The sequence below is a fragment of the Quercus robur genome, chromosome 12 (assembly GCF_932294415.1).
Source record: "Quercus robur chromosome 12, dhQueRobu3.1, whole genome shotgun sequence".
Lineage (NCBI taxonomy): Eukaryota > Viridiplantae > Streptophyta > Magnoliopsida > Fagales > Fagaceae > Quercus > Quercus robur.
The window spans coordinates 19266283-19279381 of record NC_065545.1 but is presented as its reverse complement, the minus strand read 5'-3'; the positions used below and the strand labels follow the sequence as shown (position 1 = coordinate 19279381).

Here is a 13099-nt window from a genome sequence, read left to right as displayed (position 1 = left end):
TTTATTGGAGGCCATCGGTACAAGAAGTCTACGGCTTGCTTGATGAGTATGAAGCAGCGAGAAGACGAAACTCTAAGAGCCTACATCTCCCGTTTCAATAAAGAGGCGCTCTCAATCGACGAAGCGGACGACAAGATACTTGTCGCGGCATTTACGAATGGTTTGAAGAAGGGCAAGTTTTTGTTTTCCATATACAAAAACGACCCAAAAACCATGTCAGAAGTACTTTATCGTGCCACAAAATATATGAACGCTGAAGATGCACTTTTAGCTCGGGAAGAGAGGCCTAGAAAAAGAGAACGGCAGGAAGACGGTCGGCAGGACCAAAGCCGAAAAAAGGCAAGAACCGCGGACCGAAGGGACGAAAGACGCCCTAAGCCCCTGGGGGGAAGGTTCACAAGCTTCACTCCGCTAACAGCCCCGATAGATCAAGTCCTTATGCAGATCAAGGACGAGGAATCGCTGACGTTCCCAGGGAAGCTGAAGAGTGACCCCAACAAACGTTCACGAGATAAGTACTGCCGATTCCACCGCGACCACGGCCACGACACAGCAGATTGCTATGACCTCAAGCAGCAGATTGAAGCCCTTATTAGACAAGGAAAGCTGCAGAGATTCGTTAGCAAGGAAAGGGCGGATCCCCCCGCACAAGACCAGCACCCCCGACGGGACAATGAGCGACCAAGGCCCCCAATTGGGGATATAAGGATGATCGTAGGAGGGATAACCGCTGCCGGGTCATCCAAGAAGGCCCGTAAGACCTATCTCCGGCTGATACAGAATGTTCAACTAACGGGAGCCGTGCCGAAGATAGCAAGGAGAGAAGGTCCCGTGATCGGATTCTCAGAAGAAGACGCACGACGCCTTCACCATCCCCATGACGACGCACTCGTCGTCAGCTTGCGTGTAGGAGATTACAATATGCACCGGGTGCTCGTCGACAACGGCAGTTCAGCAGATATCTTATACTACACCGCGTTCCAGCAGATGAGGATCGACAGGGGGCGACTGATCCCGACAAATGCCCCGCTTGTCGGCTTCGGTGGGAGCCGAGTATTCCCACTGGGCGCAGTTACCTTATCCGTAGTTGTGGGTGATTACCCCCAACAGATAGCCAGGGACGTGACATTCTTGGTTGTTGATTGCTCATCAGCCTACAACGCTATCCTCGGGCGACCCACGCTCAACTCATGGAAGGCAGTAACCTCCACCTACCACCTGATGATTAAGTTCCCAACTGACTACGGAGTAGGGGAGTTGCGCGGGAATCAGATGGCCGCGCGCGAATGTTACATAGCCATGGTGGAAATGGAGGATCAGGTTCAGACCTTAAGTATAGAAGAGCACCGGACGGTAACGGAGCCGGTTGAGAAGCTAGAAGAGATACCCCTTGACAGTTCCGATCCTGGCCGAACGACCAGAATTGGAACACTCGCTAACACCACGACCCGCCAAGAGCTCATAACATTCCTTAGGCAAAACCAAGACGTATTCGCATGGGGTCATGAAGATATGCCAGGAATAGATCCTTCAATAATGGTGCATAAGCTGAATGTGTCGCCCGCCTTTTCACCTGTCAGACAAAAGAAGAGGGTGTTTGCCCCGGAGCGGGACCGAGCCATAGCAGAGGAAGTCAGAAAACTACGGGATGCAAACTTCATCAGGGAAGTGTACTATCCCGACTGGTTAGCAAATGTAGTGATGGTGAAGAAAGCGAGCGGAAAATGGCGAATGTGTGTGGACTTCACCGACCTTAACAAGGCCTGCCCCAAGGACAGCTACCCCCTCCCCAGGGTCGATGTCCTAGTAGACTCTACGGCCCGACATCAGTTGCTGAGCTTCATGGACGCTTTCTCAGGATACAACCAAATCCGGATGCACGAAGCCGACCAGGAGAAAACGTCGTTCGTGACCAGCCAAGGCCTATTCTGCTACAAGGTCATGCCCTTCGGCCTGAAGAACGCGGGCGCAACATACCAAAGGCTCATGAACAAAATGTTCGCGCAACAAATTGGGAGGAATGTCCAGGTCTATGTAGACGACATGCTAGTCAAAAGCCGAAGGGAGGAAGATCATTTAGGAGATCTCAAAGAAACATTCGACACCCTTCGCTCTTACAACATGAAACTCAATCCGGGGAAATGTGCCTTTGGAGTGACGGCCGGAAAGTTCTTGGGATTCATGGTGTCTCAAAGAGGGATCGAGGCAAACCCGGACAAGATCCGGGCCATTATGGATATGGCACCACCAAGAAGTGTGAAGGAGGTGCAAAGCCTCAATGGAAAGATAGCGGCACTGAATAGGTTCGTGTCAAGGGCGACGGACAAATGCTTGCCCTTCTTCCGAACATTGAAGAAATCCTTCGAATGGACTGACGAGTGCCAACAAGCGTTCGAAAGATTGAAGGCTTACCTCTCCTCCCCACCACTGCTAAGCCCGTCGCAGCCAGGAGAGGAACTTTTCCTCTATCTAGCCGTCTCCCCCGCAGCCGTTAGCGCGGCCTTGGTCAGAGAGGAAGAGAAGGTGCAGAAACCCGTGTACTACGCAAGCCGAGCGCTTCACGGTGCCGAAGAGAGATACCCGCCCATGGAGAAACTTGCCTTCGCATTGATTACGGCAGCCCGTAAGCTCAAGCCATACTTCCAAGCTCATACTATAAACGTCCTAACGGACAAGCCCCTACGACGGGCGATGAGCAGCCCTGAGACGGCAGGACGATTAGCACTCTGGGCCATAGAACTAAGCGAATTTGACATTCAATATCGCCCGCAGACCGCCATCAAGGGACAGATCGTCGCCGACTTTATAGCTGAGTTCACCCATGGGGAAGATGAGGGGGCAGCAGAGTCCCCTCAATGGAGCATGTATACGGACGGATCGTCCAACAGACAAGCCGCAGGGGCCGGCATCGTGCTGCTGTCGCCCGAAGGAGACACCATCGAATGTATGGTCCGTTTCGACTTCCCTGCCACCAACAATGAATCAGAGTATGAGGCTCTGATAGCAGGACTTGACCTTGCCAAAGCAGCAGGAGCCGCCAGGGTAGTCATCTACTGCGACTCACAGGTCATCACTAACCAAATAAACGGAGACTACGATTGCAAGGGCGAAAAGATGAAAAGGTACCTTGGCGAAGTAAAGACAAGGGTGGGAGACCTAGAAGCCTAAGTCGTCCAGATTCCCAGAGAAGAAAATCAGAGAGCCGACCGTCTTGCGAAGGCCGCTTCAGCTGAGCAAATGGTCATCCCTGGTAATGTACTCTCTTTTGTACAGCTTTCCCCGCTAATAGATCTCGGCAACATGCAGGAAATATGTTCTGACAGCAGCTGGGCAGCACCGTTAGTTTCGTACTTAAAAGACGGGGTCTTACCAGACGAGAAGGACGCCGCAAGGAAACTTAAAGTCCAAGCGGCAAGGTTCGTCCTGATAAAAGACGTCCTATACAAGAGAGGTTTCTCCCGACCGTATCTAAGGTGCTTGGGTACGGAAGAAGCAGACTACATCATGAGAGAAGTACATGAAGGAATCTGCGGAAACCACTCAGGGTCCAGATCATTGGTACACAAGCTTGTACGAGCAGGGTATTATTGGCCCACCATGCAGAAGGACGCCGAAGCCTATGTCAGGACCTGCGACAAATGCCAACGGTTCAGCAATATCATCAGACAACCGACCGAAGAGCTGACCCCAATGACAGCCCCATGGCCGTTCGCACAATGGGGATTAGACATTATGGGACCATTCCCTACAGCTATACGGCAGCTGAAATTCCTGGTAGTAGGCATCGACTATTTCACGAAATGGGTGGAAGCCGAAGCTTTAGCCACGATTACGGAGAAAAACGTTCGGAGCTTCGTCTGGAGATGCATCGTATGCAGGTTTGGCATTCCTAGAGTCTTTGTCTCGGATAACGGGAGACAGTTCGACAACGATCACTTCCGGGACTTTTGCTCACAGTTGGGAATAAAGAACCACTACTCCTCCCCCGCCCACCCTCAAGCTAATGGACAGGTCGAAGTCACGAACCGATCCTTGCTAAAGATCATCAAGACTCGGCTCGAGGGGGCAAAAGGTATATGGCCCGAAGAATTGCCAAGTGTACTATGGGCATACAGAACGACGGCAAGAACACCCACAGGAGAGACTCCGTTCCGCCTGACGTACGGAAGCGAAGCAGTCATCCCGGCCGAAGTTGGACTCGCAAGCTACAGGGTACACAACCACGATGAGAGCAAAAACGACGAGGCTATGCGACTACAGCTCGACCTAGTGGACGAGATCAGGGCAGCAGCAGAACAAAGGCTCGCTAGGTACCAGGATCGCATGGCCAAATGCTACAACTCTCGGGTCCGACACAGAGACTTCCAAGTCGGAGACCTTGTTCTTAGAAAAGTCATGGGCGCCGCTAGGGACCCTACCCAAGGGAAGCTCGGCCCCAATTGGGAAGGTCCTTACCGAGTTTCGTCGTGGCAGAGAAAAGGTACTTACCACCTTGAAACATTGGAGGGACAGAAACTACCACATCCGTGGAACACCGAGCACCTACGGAAATACTACCAATAGGAGCAGCAGCATGAAGACCAACTCCTTTTATATTTTCAGCAAATTATAGTTTAACTCCTCAGATTTATCGTTTATTTTAGTTTTTTCGCAACAACTTTTTTTAGCCCAAAGGGCAGGATTTGGTTTTAATTGCTTTTATTTAAATGCATGGCAATAAGAGGAGTTTTATTCAGAAATTGCTGAAGTGTATTTTCCTTCCGACGGACCACTAAGTTTGCAGCCCAAAAAACGACTAAGTCCATAACACACGGACTAAAGAAAAAGCCGACGGTCCAATAAGATGGAGTAACCATCACAGGGCCCAGGCCTTAATAGTTGACGGATTAATGAAAGATGTCAAGGCATCAAGGCTAAAAAAGCCAAGAGAACAATGGTCCGAAAAGGCTAAAAAGCCGACGGATCAACAAAGATGTCAAAAGACATCAACACCTAAAAAGCTGACGGGCTAAAACGATGTCAAATGACATCAAGGCCAAGGCCAAGAAGGTGACGGCCCAAAAAGGCTAAAAGCCAAAAGACTGACGGTCAAACAAGATAGAGTAACAATCGTAGGGACAAAGTCCTCAAAACTGACGGACCAAAAGGATGTCAAACGACATCAGGGCCAAGGCCAAGAAGGTGACGGCCCAAAAAAGACTAACAGCCTAAGGGCTGACGGTCCGATAAGGTGGAATAACCATCTTTGAGGCAAGGTCCTCAAAACTGACGGACCAACAAGGATGTCAAAAGATAACACTTGTAAACTGACGGTCTCAAAGCTGACGAGGTATTCAAACAGTTTAAAAAGCCGACGTATTAAAAGCAGACGGGAATTTCCAACATTTGTCTGAGATAGAGATAAAAGCGACGGAAATGAAATACGCGCAACTATGCATAAACGTCAAGGGCACTTAAACATTACAATTGTTTAAAACTACAATTGTTTAAAATTACAACTGTTTAAAAACTACAACTGTTTAAAAAATTACAACTGTTCTCCAAAAAACCGTCTAAAGATTACAACTATTTTCAAAAAATTTTTACATAGCCATGGTTAAGCAGGAGGAGCGTCAGCAGGATTTCCGTCAGCCTGATGATCTTCAACATCCACGATAACGGTTGGAGAATCTGAAGCTGTAGGATTAGCAGCAGGCTGAGCCAGGACTACCGAGCCGTCACGCTCCGGAGTGGGTTCTGGTTGAAGAGAGACGTCGTCTCCATCATCCATTGAAATCCCAGATAAGTCCAGCTCTGGGAAGGCCGACGCGACCTGTCGAAGGCAGTCATCGAACCCAGTGCCGTAATATTGACCACATGAGTCAATAAATGACTGCGACGTTTTGAAGTGTCCAATCGCGTCAGCCCCCGCCGTCTGTAACTTCTCCTCCAGAGCCGTCACCTCTCCTTGGAGCTTGACGTTCTCGCCACTGACCGTCGTCAGTTTCTCCTTGACTTCCTGCAGCTCCTGGTTAAGAAGACGGACGGCTTCCTTATACTGAGCCTGCTGATTCAGCAAGTTCTTGTTATGGCTGCGAACTCGACTGACGACCCCCTCCTTCGCCACGCAACGGTCACGGAGGGCTTTGACACGAACCAAGGCCTGAAAGAGCATTTCCGTCAGATAAAAAGTACGCCAAAACAAGATACGGTATGTTCAACCCAAAAATGTGAGAAACTTACCCTGGAGAGATCAAAGAGGGCCGACGCCCCTAAATCCTCCGTCCCTACTTGATCACAGGGCTCCATGTCCGTTGGTTTTATCAGGGACTCAACCTCCCCGACGGCATATTCTTTGTGGGTTAGGAGACGGCACGGACCCTCAGTGACGGGACCAGCAGAAGTCATCACCCCCTTTCCCGCACCATGGCCAGACGTCGGAGGGGACTTTTCCTTCAATGGTTCGACTGACGGAGTGACGGCAGGCTTTTTTGAGGGACGGCCGTCACTCCCGTCAGGTTTCCTCTTCGCCACTTTGGCGACGGCCGTGGGGGTTGACGAGGCTTCCCCCCCTGCTTCCTTGGCCTTCCTCTCCTCCTTCTGACGAGCTGCGGCAGCCCGTATCCTTTGCTTCGCAGAATCCATCTCTACAACACAAAAGAAAACACTTTAGGAAAAGTGACGGAAATAATGAAACTGACGGAAAAATAAAAGTCTACTTACGCCGTCGCGCAAACTCCTCCAACCTACGAGCTTCCGCTGACGGATTTGGGCCCCCACAGTATAGATGGAGGGTGTCAAGGGTAATCAAATCCCTGCACTTACGGTCCTCCAAAGGAATTTCTAGAATCCGATGGATGAACTCCTCCTGCTCGTCAGTTATATGCGGACGGGTATAAGCTGGAAAAAGAAAAAATAACAAGTGTTAGCACCGTCACTTCAAAAAACGCACGAACCTCATGGGTGACGGGATTAACCTGAATCCTTGACAAAGGCCCAGGTATTGTCAAAGTAACCACTGGGCATCGTCGCCCACTCCTCCTGACGGCACACCCAGTCCGTCCCCTCAACGAAAAAATACCTACTCTTCCAGTTCCTATTTGAGTCAGGCATATCTGACACTAACCGTAGCCCTTTCTCTCGGGCATTAAAATGATAAGTCCCCTTAGACGAGGCAATGTGATGAGGCCTATAGCAATAAAAAAATTCTCCGAGTGTAAGCTGACGGTGCCCTCCACTAAAGCTGCCCCACAGGATTTCAGCTCCTATAAAAGTCCTCCAGGCGTTTGGGGCAACCTGGGTGACGGATATTCCAAGGAAGTCAGCTAGTTGACGGTGAAGAGCCGTCAACGGTAACCTCAGGCCGGCAGCAAACATGGCGTCATACATGCCAACGTCCGCTGTCCGCCCGGAGTAACACCTCTCACCCTCTCTAGGGAGACGGAGGGGGATGTGGTCTGGGATCTGATAACGGATCCGTAACTCCCTAAAAACTTTACCACTCATCCCAGGCAAAAATTTGTTGACGGCCCAATCCTCAGGAAGAATGAAGGGACGGTTATCTACGGTACCCTCCGAGGTTCCTTCACTGGATCTCTCCTCCCCGTCACTATTTCCTCCGTCAATATCCATTCCACCCCCGTCATTTTCATCCCCTCTTCCCTCATCTTCTCCCTCAGCAAAACTCTCATTGCCGTCAGGAGATTGGGCTGACGACTCTCTCTCTGACGGGAGGGAGAAGTCCGACTCGTTTCCGGAACCAAAGGTCTCGTCGTAGCCCGCTCCTTCGCGGACTGACGACTCGTCACAAGACGCGTCACTCGACATCTGACTACCTACAAGTGACGGGTTCAAACTAAGTACCTAGGCTGACGGCCTCACTAATGAGGCAAAAATAAAGAGAAGGAGAGAGGATGAAAACTTACCGGTATGGAAGCCCTCTGGACGGCTACAGCAACGGATAAGCTGACGGAAGTTAAAGCTGACGGAAGGTGATCGACGGTCTGTCTCTCCACAAGTTCAGCAAGGATGAAATAGTGAAAAAAGTGACTGGAAACGCTGTTTATATATGGAAAAAATGGCGCGGAAGACGAAGCGACATCTCGTCAGAAGTGAGGCCAATGGGAACGAGCCACCTGTCCAAGGCATTAAATGCTCGGATCCACGCAAACGATGTTTCTGCCTCTTTTGAAAAACAAACTCCATAGCCCGTCAGTACAGAGGGTGACGGAGTTATGGAGTAGGGGGCAAATGATGAGGATAAAATTATGCTGGCCAGCGTGACGGTACATAACGGACAAGAGCGACGGTGAAGACCTAAAAAGAGGTGACGGCACATACTTAACAAAGGAGACGGTGAATGCCTTGCAATGGTGACGAGACGTTATTGCCGTCAGCATACCTTCTAGGCTGACGGTGACCTAAGGCAAAAGGACACAAAGACGAACGTCCTGAAGGTCATAGGATATGTGTAGACTGACGGGATTCATAGACTGACGGCGTCAGTCTATGAAACGCCTATTCTACACATTTGCATGTACAAATAAATAACTTGCTCCCCACGTTTCATGGAACCTAAGGACTCCTATATGGAAAGGATCCCGTAAAATACGCCCAGGAAGACTCCGATAAGGAAAAGACTTCTACTCCAAGGAAAAGAGGGTCAGCCCTCTCTACTATAAAAACCCAAGCACCCTCACAAACCAAGGTACGCGTAATTTACCCTCTCTAGCACTCTAGAGCAGTGAGAATAATTCTAATTTGACCTTCGGAGGGTACTTGGCCGGTACCACACCGGTACTCCCCGCTAGGTTATTCTTTTTCGTTGTGCAGGTGCCGTTAGTGATCGTGCGAGGAACGTGTGACTCATTGGTGGTATTGTTTTCGGTACCATCAAAAACCTTTTTCTTTTTTCTAGATATAATTTTTTTTTAAATAATTGAAAAAATAAACTATGCTTAAACAGGCACGGTGTGTCTGTGCTAATTGAGAGCCATATTTGCATGTCTTGGCCCTCAAGCATACACATTGACTATTTGATTTTCCATCAACTTTAGCGTAATATAGTTTGTAATATTGATTACAAGTATCTTTTGTGTTTGGTAGAATATCCCAAATCCCATGATTATATGGCTCAAATCAATATGTTTTTCTATCACAACCTGTTAGGTGCAGACCCTTTACCTAGCCAATAGGTGATCTTAGCAGGCATCAAAAATCAATGCCCACTTTGACCTAACATACCATCCATAAATAAAAAAATTCTATCAAATGATGATTGTGTTTGAAGTTTTGAACACAGTCAGACCACCAAACATGAAAATTATAGTCTTTTACTGGGTTTCAGTTGAAGTCGTAAGTGAGAGTTAGTGTTTGTGCAGATATTCTAGGTTTTTTTTTTTTTTTTTTTTTTTTTTAATGCTCACAAGATTTTGTGGAAAAAGAAGAAGTTATATATTGACTGCAATTGCCACTTGCTAGTTAAACTGTCACCAAACTCTATAATTGGTAAGTTGATTGGTTTATATTACGAATAAGTCATGGAAGGATTAACAGAATTGATTAGACATTTAAATTCAAAAACTGAACGACTTAGCAAATAGATATTTTAACCATTAACAAATTTCACTTAGCCAAAGTCGTAAGAGGGAGACAGGGGATATGTGATGGAGAATTAAAGAAACGCAATAACAAAACACTAAAACATATCAATTAAAAGTGGACTTGTGAAGAATACATAAACTCATCAACCCAATTGTAGAGCAAAATTTCATGAAAGAATAAAACAAAATCCATTAAAAGAAATATGATTTATATATATTATGTAGATTTATCACGTAACATGTCATTATAAATATGATTTCTATTTTAATTTGCACCCTCCTTTTAAGTCTTGATTTTACTCCTGAAATATTAAACTCAATGTGTAATGGTCACCATTAAGGTCCTCAATCATCGATGTAATATTAGTAAGACTCTTATAGCTCAACTTGTAGGCAGTTTTAAGTGTTTCTAAGATATCTAAAGTTCAAATCCCCTTATCTCTCGACTATCGAATTAAAAAATAAAAAATAAAGAAATCTTTAGTACCATACTATAGCCCTCATTTTCACTCCTGAGTCTTCTTGATATCATTTTTTTAAAGCTTTAAGATTATAAGTCAATGCAAGATTTTTGGTCTAAACTTTCACTCATGGAAACCGAGACTTTGGTTCATGAAGCTTTCATTTTGACCTTAGAACATAGAAGTTAGAAGGTCTTTTCTCTCAATCTTTCTTGTTTAGTGGTGAATTATCTTGAAATTCCACTTCATGACAACCACTATGTTAGTTATTTTATTAAACTCATAAAGGTCTTTTTGTCAAATATGATTACAAGTATGAGAGGAGCATTGAGGAATTAAATTAAGAATTGACTCCCAATGGCAATGGACTCCCATTCAAAGCAAGTATTCAAAAAAAAAAAAAAAAGTACTACGTTCATAACATTTTCATAATACTTTTATAACGAATTATATGTGGTAAGTTGTTATTAGTTCTAATTTGAATTCATAATTTAAATTATTTTTTTCCACCTATAACAACTAATAATAATCTGTCACTTAAAATTTATTGTAAAAGCGTTGTAAAAATGTTGTGAATATAGTATTTCTCAATAAAAAAAGGGTGATGGAATTACATTTTTTCATCCTGAATTTTCAATTTATTTTTTATGTTCCCAAACTATCAATTTACTCAATTATGTGTAAAATGAAAAAATAAATAAATAATTGCATTAATTTACCGTCTACTGTCTAAATCTAGCGTTAAATAACTATTGTGTAAAACTATAGACGGGAAACCAATTCATAGTCTCATAGATACACTCAGTAAAGTGTTGTAGAAATAAAAGCCAGTGGGCCTGGGCTTACATGGGTGTACAAGTCGACAGCCAATGATCTAACAAAGACAATAGAAAACATAATACTAATATATTTTTGATATATTTCAACAGTAATGGAAAATAGATGAAGGTGGTTGACACATAACACACCAATCTCAACAAATATGGATCTGCTTTTAATGTAAGATGGAAATAAGCCACCAACCAAAAACAAATCGATGTTGACACTGCTTATATCTGAATCAAAGCCAGAATTAAAGTGTCTTTTTAATAATTTAACTACACTCTTAATTGATTCCTCGAAATCCCATACTCCCAAGTCCCAAATTATCTACAAGATTTTTTTTTTTTTTTTTTTTTTTTGAATTAATTATCAGCAAGCTTGTGAAAAAAGCAAACAATAAAGTGTATAAAAACTACATGTTGGACAAAAGCAATGAAGTGTATAATAAATTTTTTTTTTTTTTTTTAATAAAGTTTCAACCTACCTATGATGTCTACATGATTGTATTTTTTTATCATCAAATTAAGACACCAATCGGTTTTTAGTGTAAATAAGATTTAAATCTCAAATCTCTTATTCAACTGTCATAGACTTTACTATTTTTTTTATAGAAATTATTACAATATGCTCTACCAGTTAAGCTAAGCATGGGGAGGCATCAATTCAGATACAAGACTCTTGACGAAATTTTACCAATTAAACTAACTGAAACACTCAATATAATAAATCTTTCAATTGGTACAATGGTACACTATAGTCGGCACAATATTTTGATTAATCTTAATCATATGCATAATCTCAATTTCTTGCAAGGGGGTTTTGGTTTTTATACTTAGTGAATGTGTGAGTTACGTTTGAATGATTATGAAGCAAGTATTTATAATTGCTATGAAGAATGTTAAATTGTTAAGGAATTGTTAGTACAACGCAATCGATTAAAAGTCCAAATAAATAATAGCCATTGGCTTGTCGTATGTCTGTGGAAAAGGTTGAAAAAATCTAGTAATATATCATACCTGCAACATAACGTACCCAAGGGGAATCGTGCATCGGTATAAAGTCTTGATTTCACATTATAATAGTAATGATGATACTTGCTACTTAGTGATTAAAATAGTAATAATGATAATTTGAGTAGATGTGACTCATGGAGCTAATATACATATTCATTCATAATCATTTGCGAATTTTTTGAAAAAAAAAAAAATCGAAATATTAAACCCCATATATTGTCTCAATTTTTACTTAATCCAAGGCATAAAGACCAAAGAAACAAACATTAGGTCAATTCAATTTTAATTACCATTTATTCATAATTTTAAAAATTATACTTGTGTTGATGTTTATTTTAATTTTCTACACAGTTAGTCTTGAGCCAAAAAAAAGGAAAAAAAAGAAAAGAAAAGATTTAAAAAAAAAAGAGAGATTTTTACTTTTTAGTAAGTCGACAATTAATGTAAAATTAGTCAACTAATGTGAAGAAATCTTTTATGGATTCAGTGAATTTGATTTCAATTAGTTGATGAAGCTCTATAGAGTCTTATCTTAAGATTAATTGGAATTAAAACTTAATTGAGTTGAATTAATTCATACCCTCATACTAATTTTATTTCTTTTTTAATTGGGCAAGAGAAAGTTACAAGCTAAACATATTCTATTTTACATAAAAGAGAGTTCCCCACAAGTCATTAAAATGAAAACAATTTTGAGAATAGCCTTAAAATCTATTATTATCAAACTTTACCTTTCAAGCTTTAATGACAGCTTTTTAAAAAAATTATCCTCATCCATTTAATACTTAATACATTCCTCCTAACTAGTATGGATTCATGTCCAACTTAATTGTCTATTCAACTTTTTCCTATAACTATAGGAATCAATGAAGTGAACAATTCAAAAATGTAACTCTCTCTGACTTTGAACTGGTACATCCTCCACATATTATTTATGCATGGTCCATTGAATATGACACAGTTTGATCCATAAAGCCTAGTGTCTAATTCACATGATCTATATAACACCACATGACATTTCCCAAAGCAAACCAAGCAGCCAAATAGAGCCGTCTCTGACTCTCTGACCATTGAAGTTACCTGATAAGATCAATAAGAATCTTTAGGACCTTGTCTTGAAGAATAGTAGAATACAATAACATAATCTAGTACCTGTTTTTTTGTATTTATAATTTTTTGTATATTTTATTTTCAAAAAAAAAAAAAAAAAATTTTGTATATT

At 43.2% G+C, this 13099-nt stretch overlaps 2 protein-coding genes across 2 annotated transcripts; both read right to left on the bottom strand.

Moving 5' to 3' along the window:
- Positions 1 to 5596: 5596 nt before the first annotated feature.
- LOC126708241 (uncharacterized) lies at positions 5597 to 6697 on the bottom strand. The gene is made up of 2 exons (XM_050408044.1): positions 6223 to 6697; positions 5597 to 6142 (listed from the first exon to the last, which is right to left on the bottom strand). Exons 1-2 carry the CDS (start codon positions 6622 to 6624, stop codon positions 5597 to 5599), a joined length of 948 nt encoding a protein of 315 aa, XP_050264001.1. The 5' UTR covers positions 6625 to 6697.
- Positions 6695 to 7611, bottom strand: LOC126708240 (uncharacterized). The gene is made up of 2 exons (XM_050408042.1): positions 6957 to 7611; positions 6695 to 6879 (listed from the first exon to the last, which is right to left on the bottom strand). The coding sequence occupies exons 1-2, from the start codon at positions 7609 to 7611 to the stop codon at positions 6695 to 6697; spliced, it is 840 nt and encodes a 279-aa protein (XP_050263999.1).
- Between the last annotated feature and the right edge of the window lie 5488 nt (positions 7612 to 13099).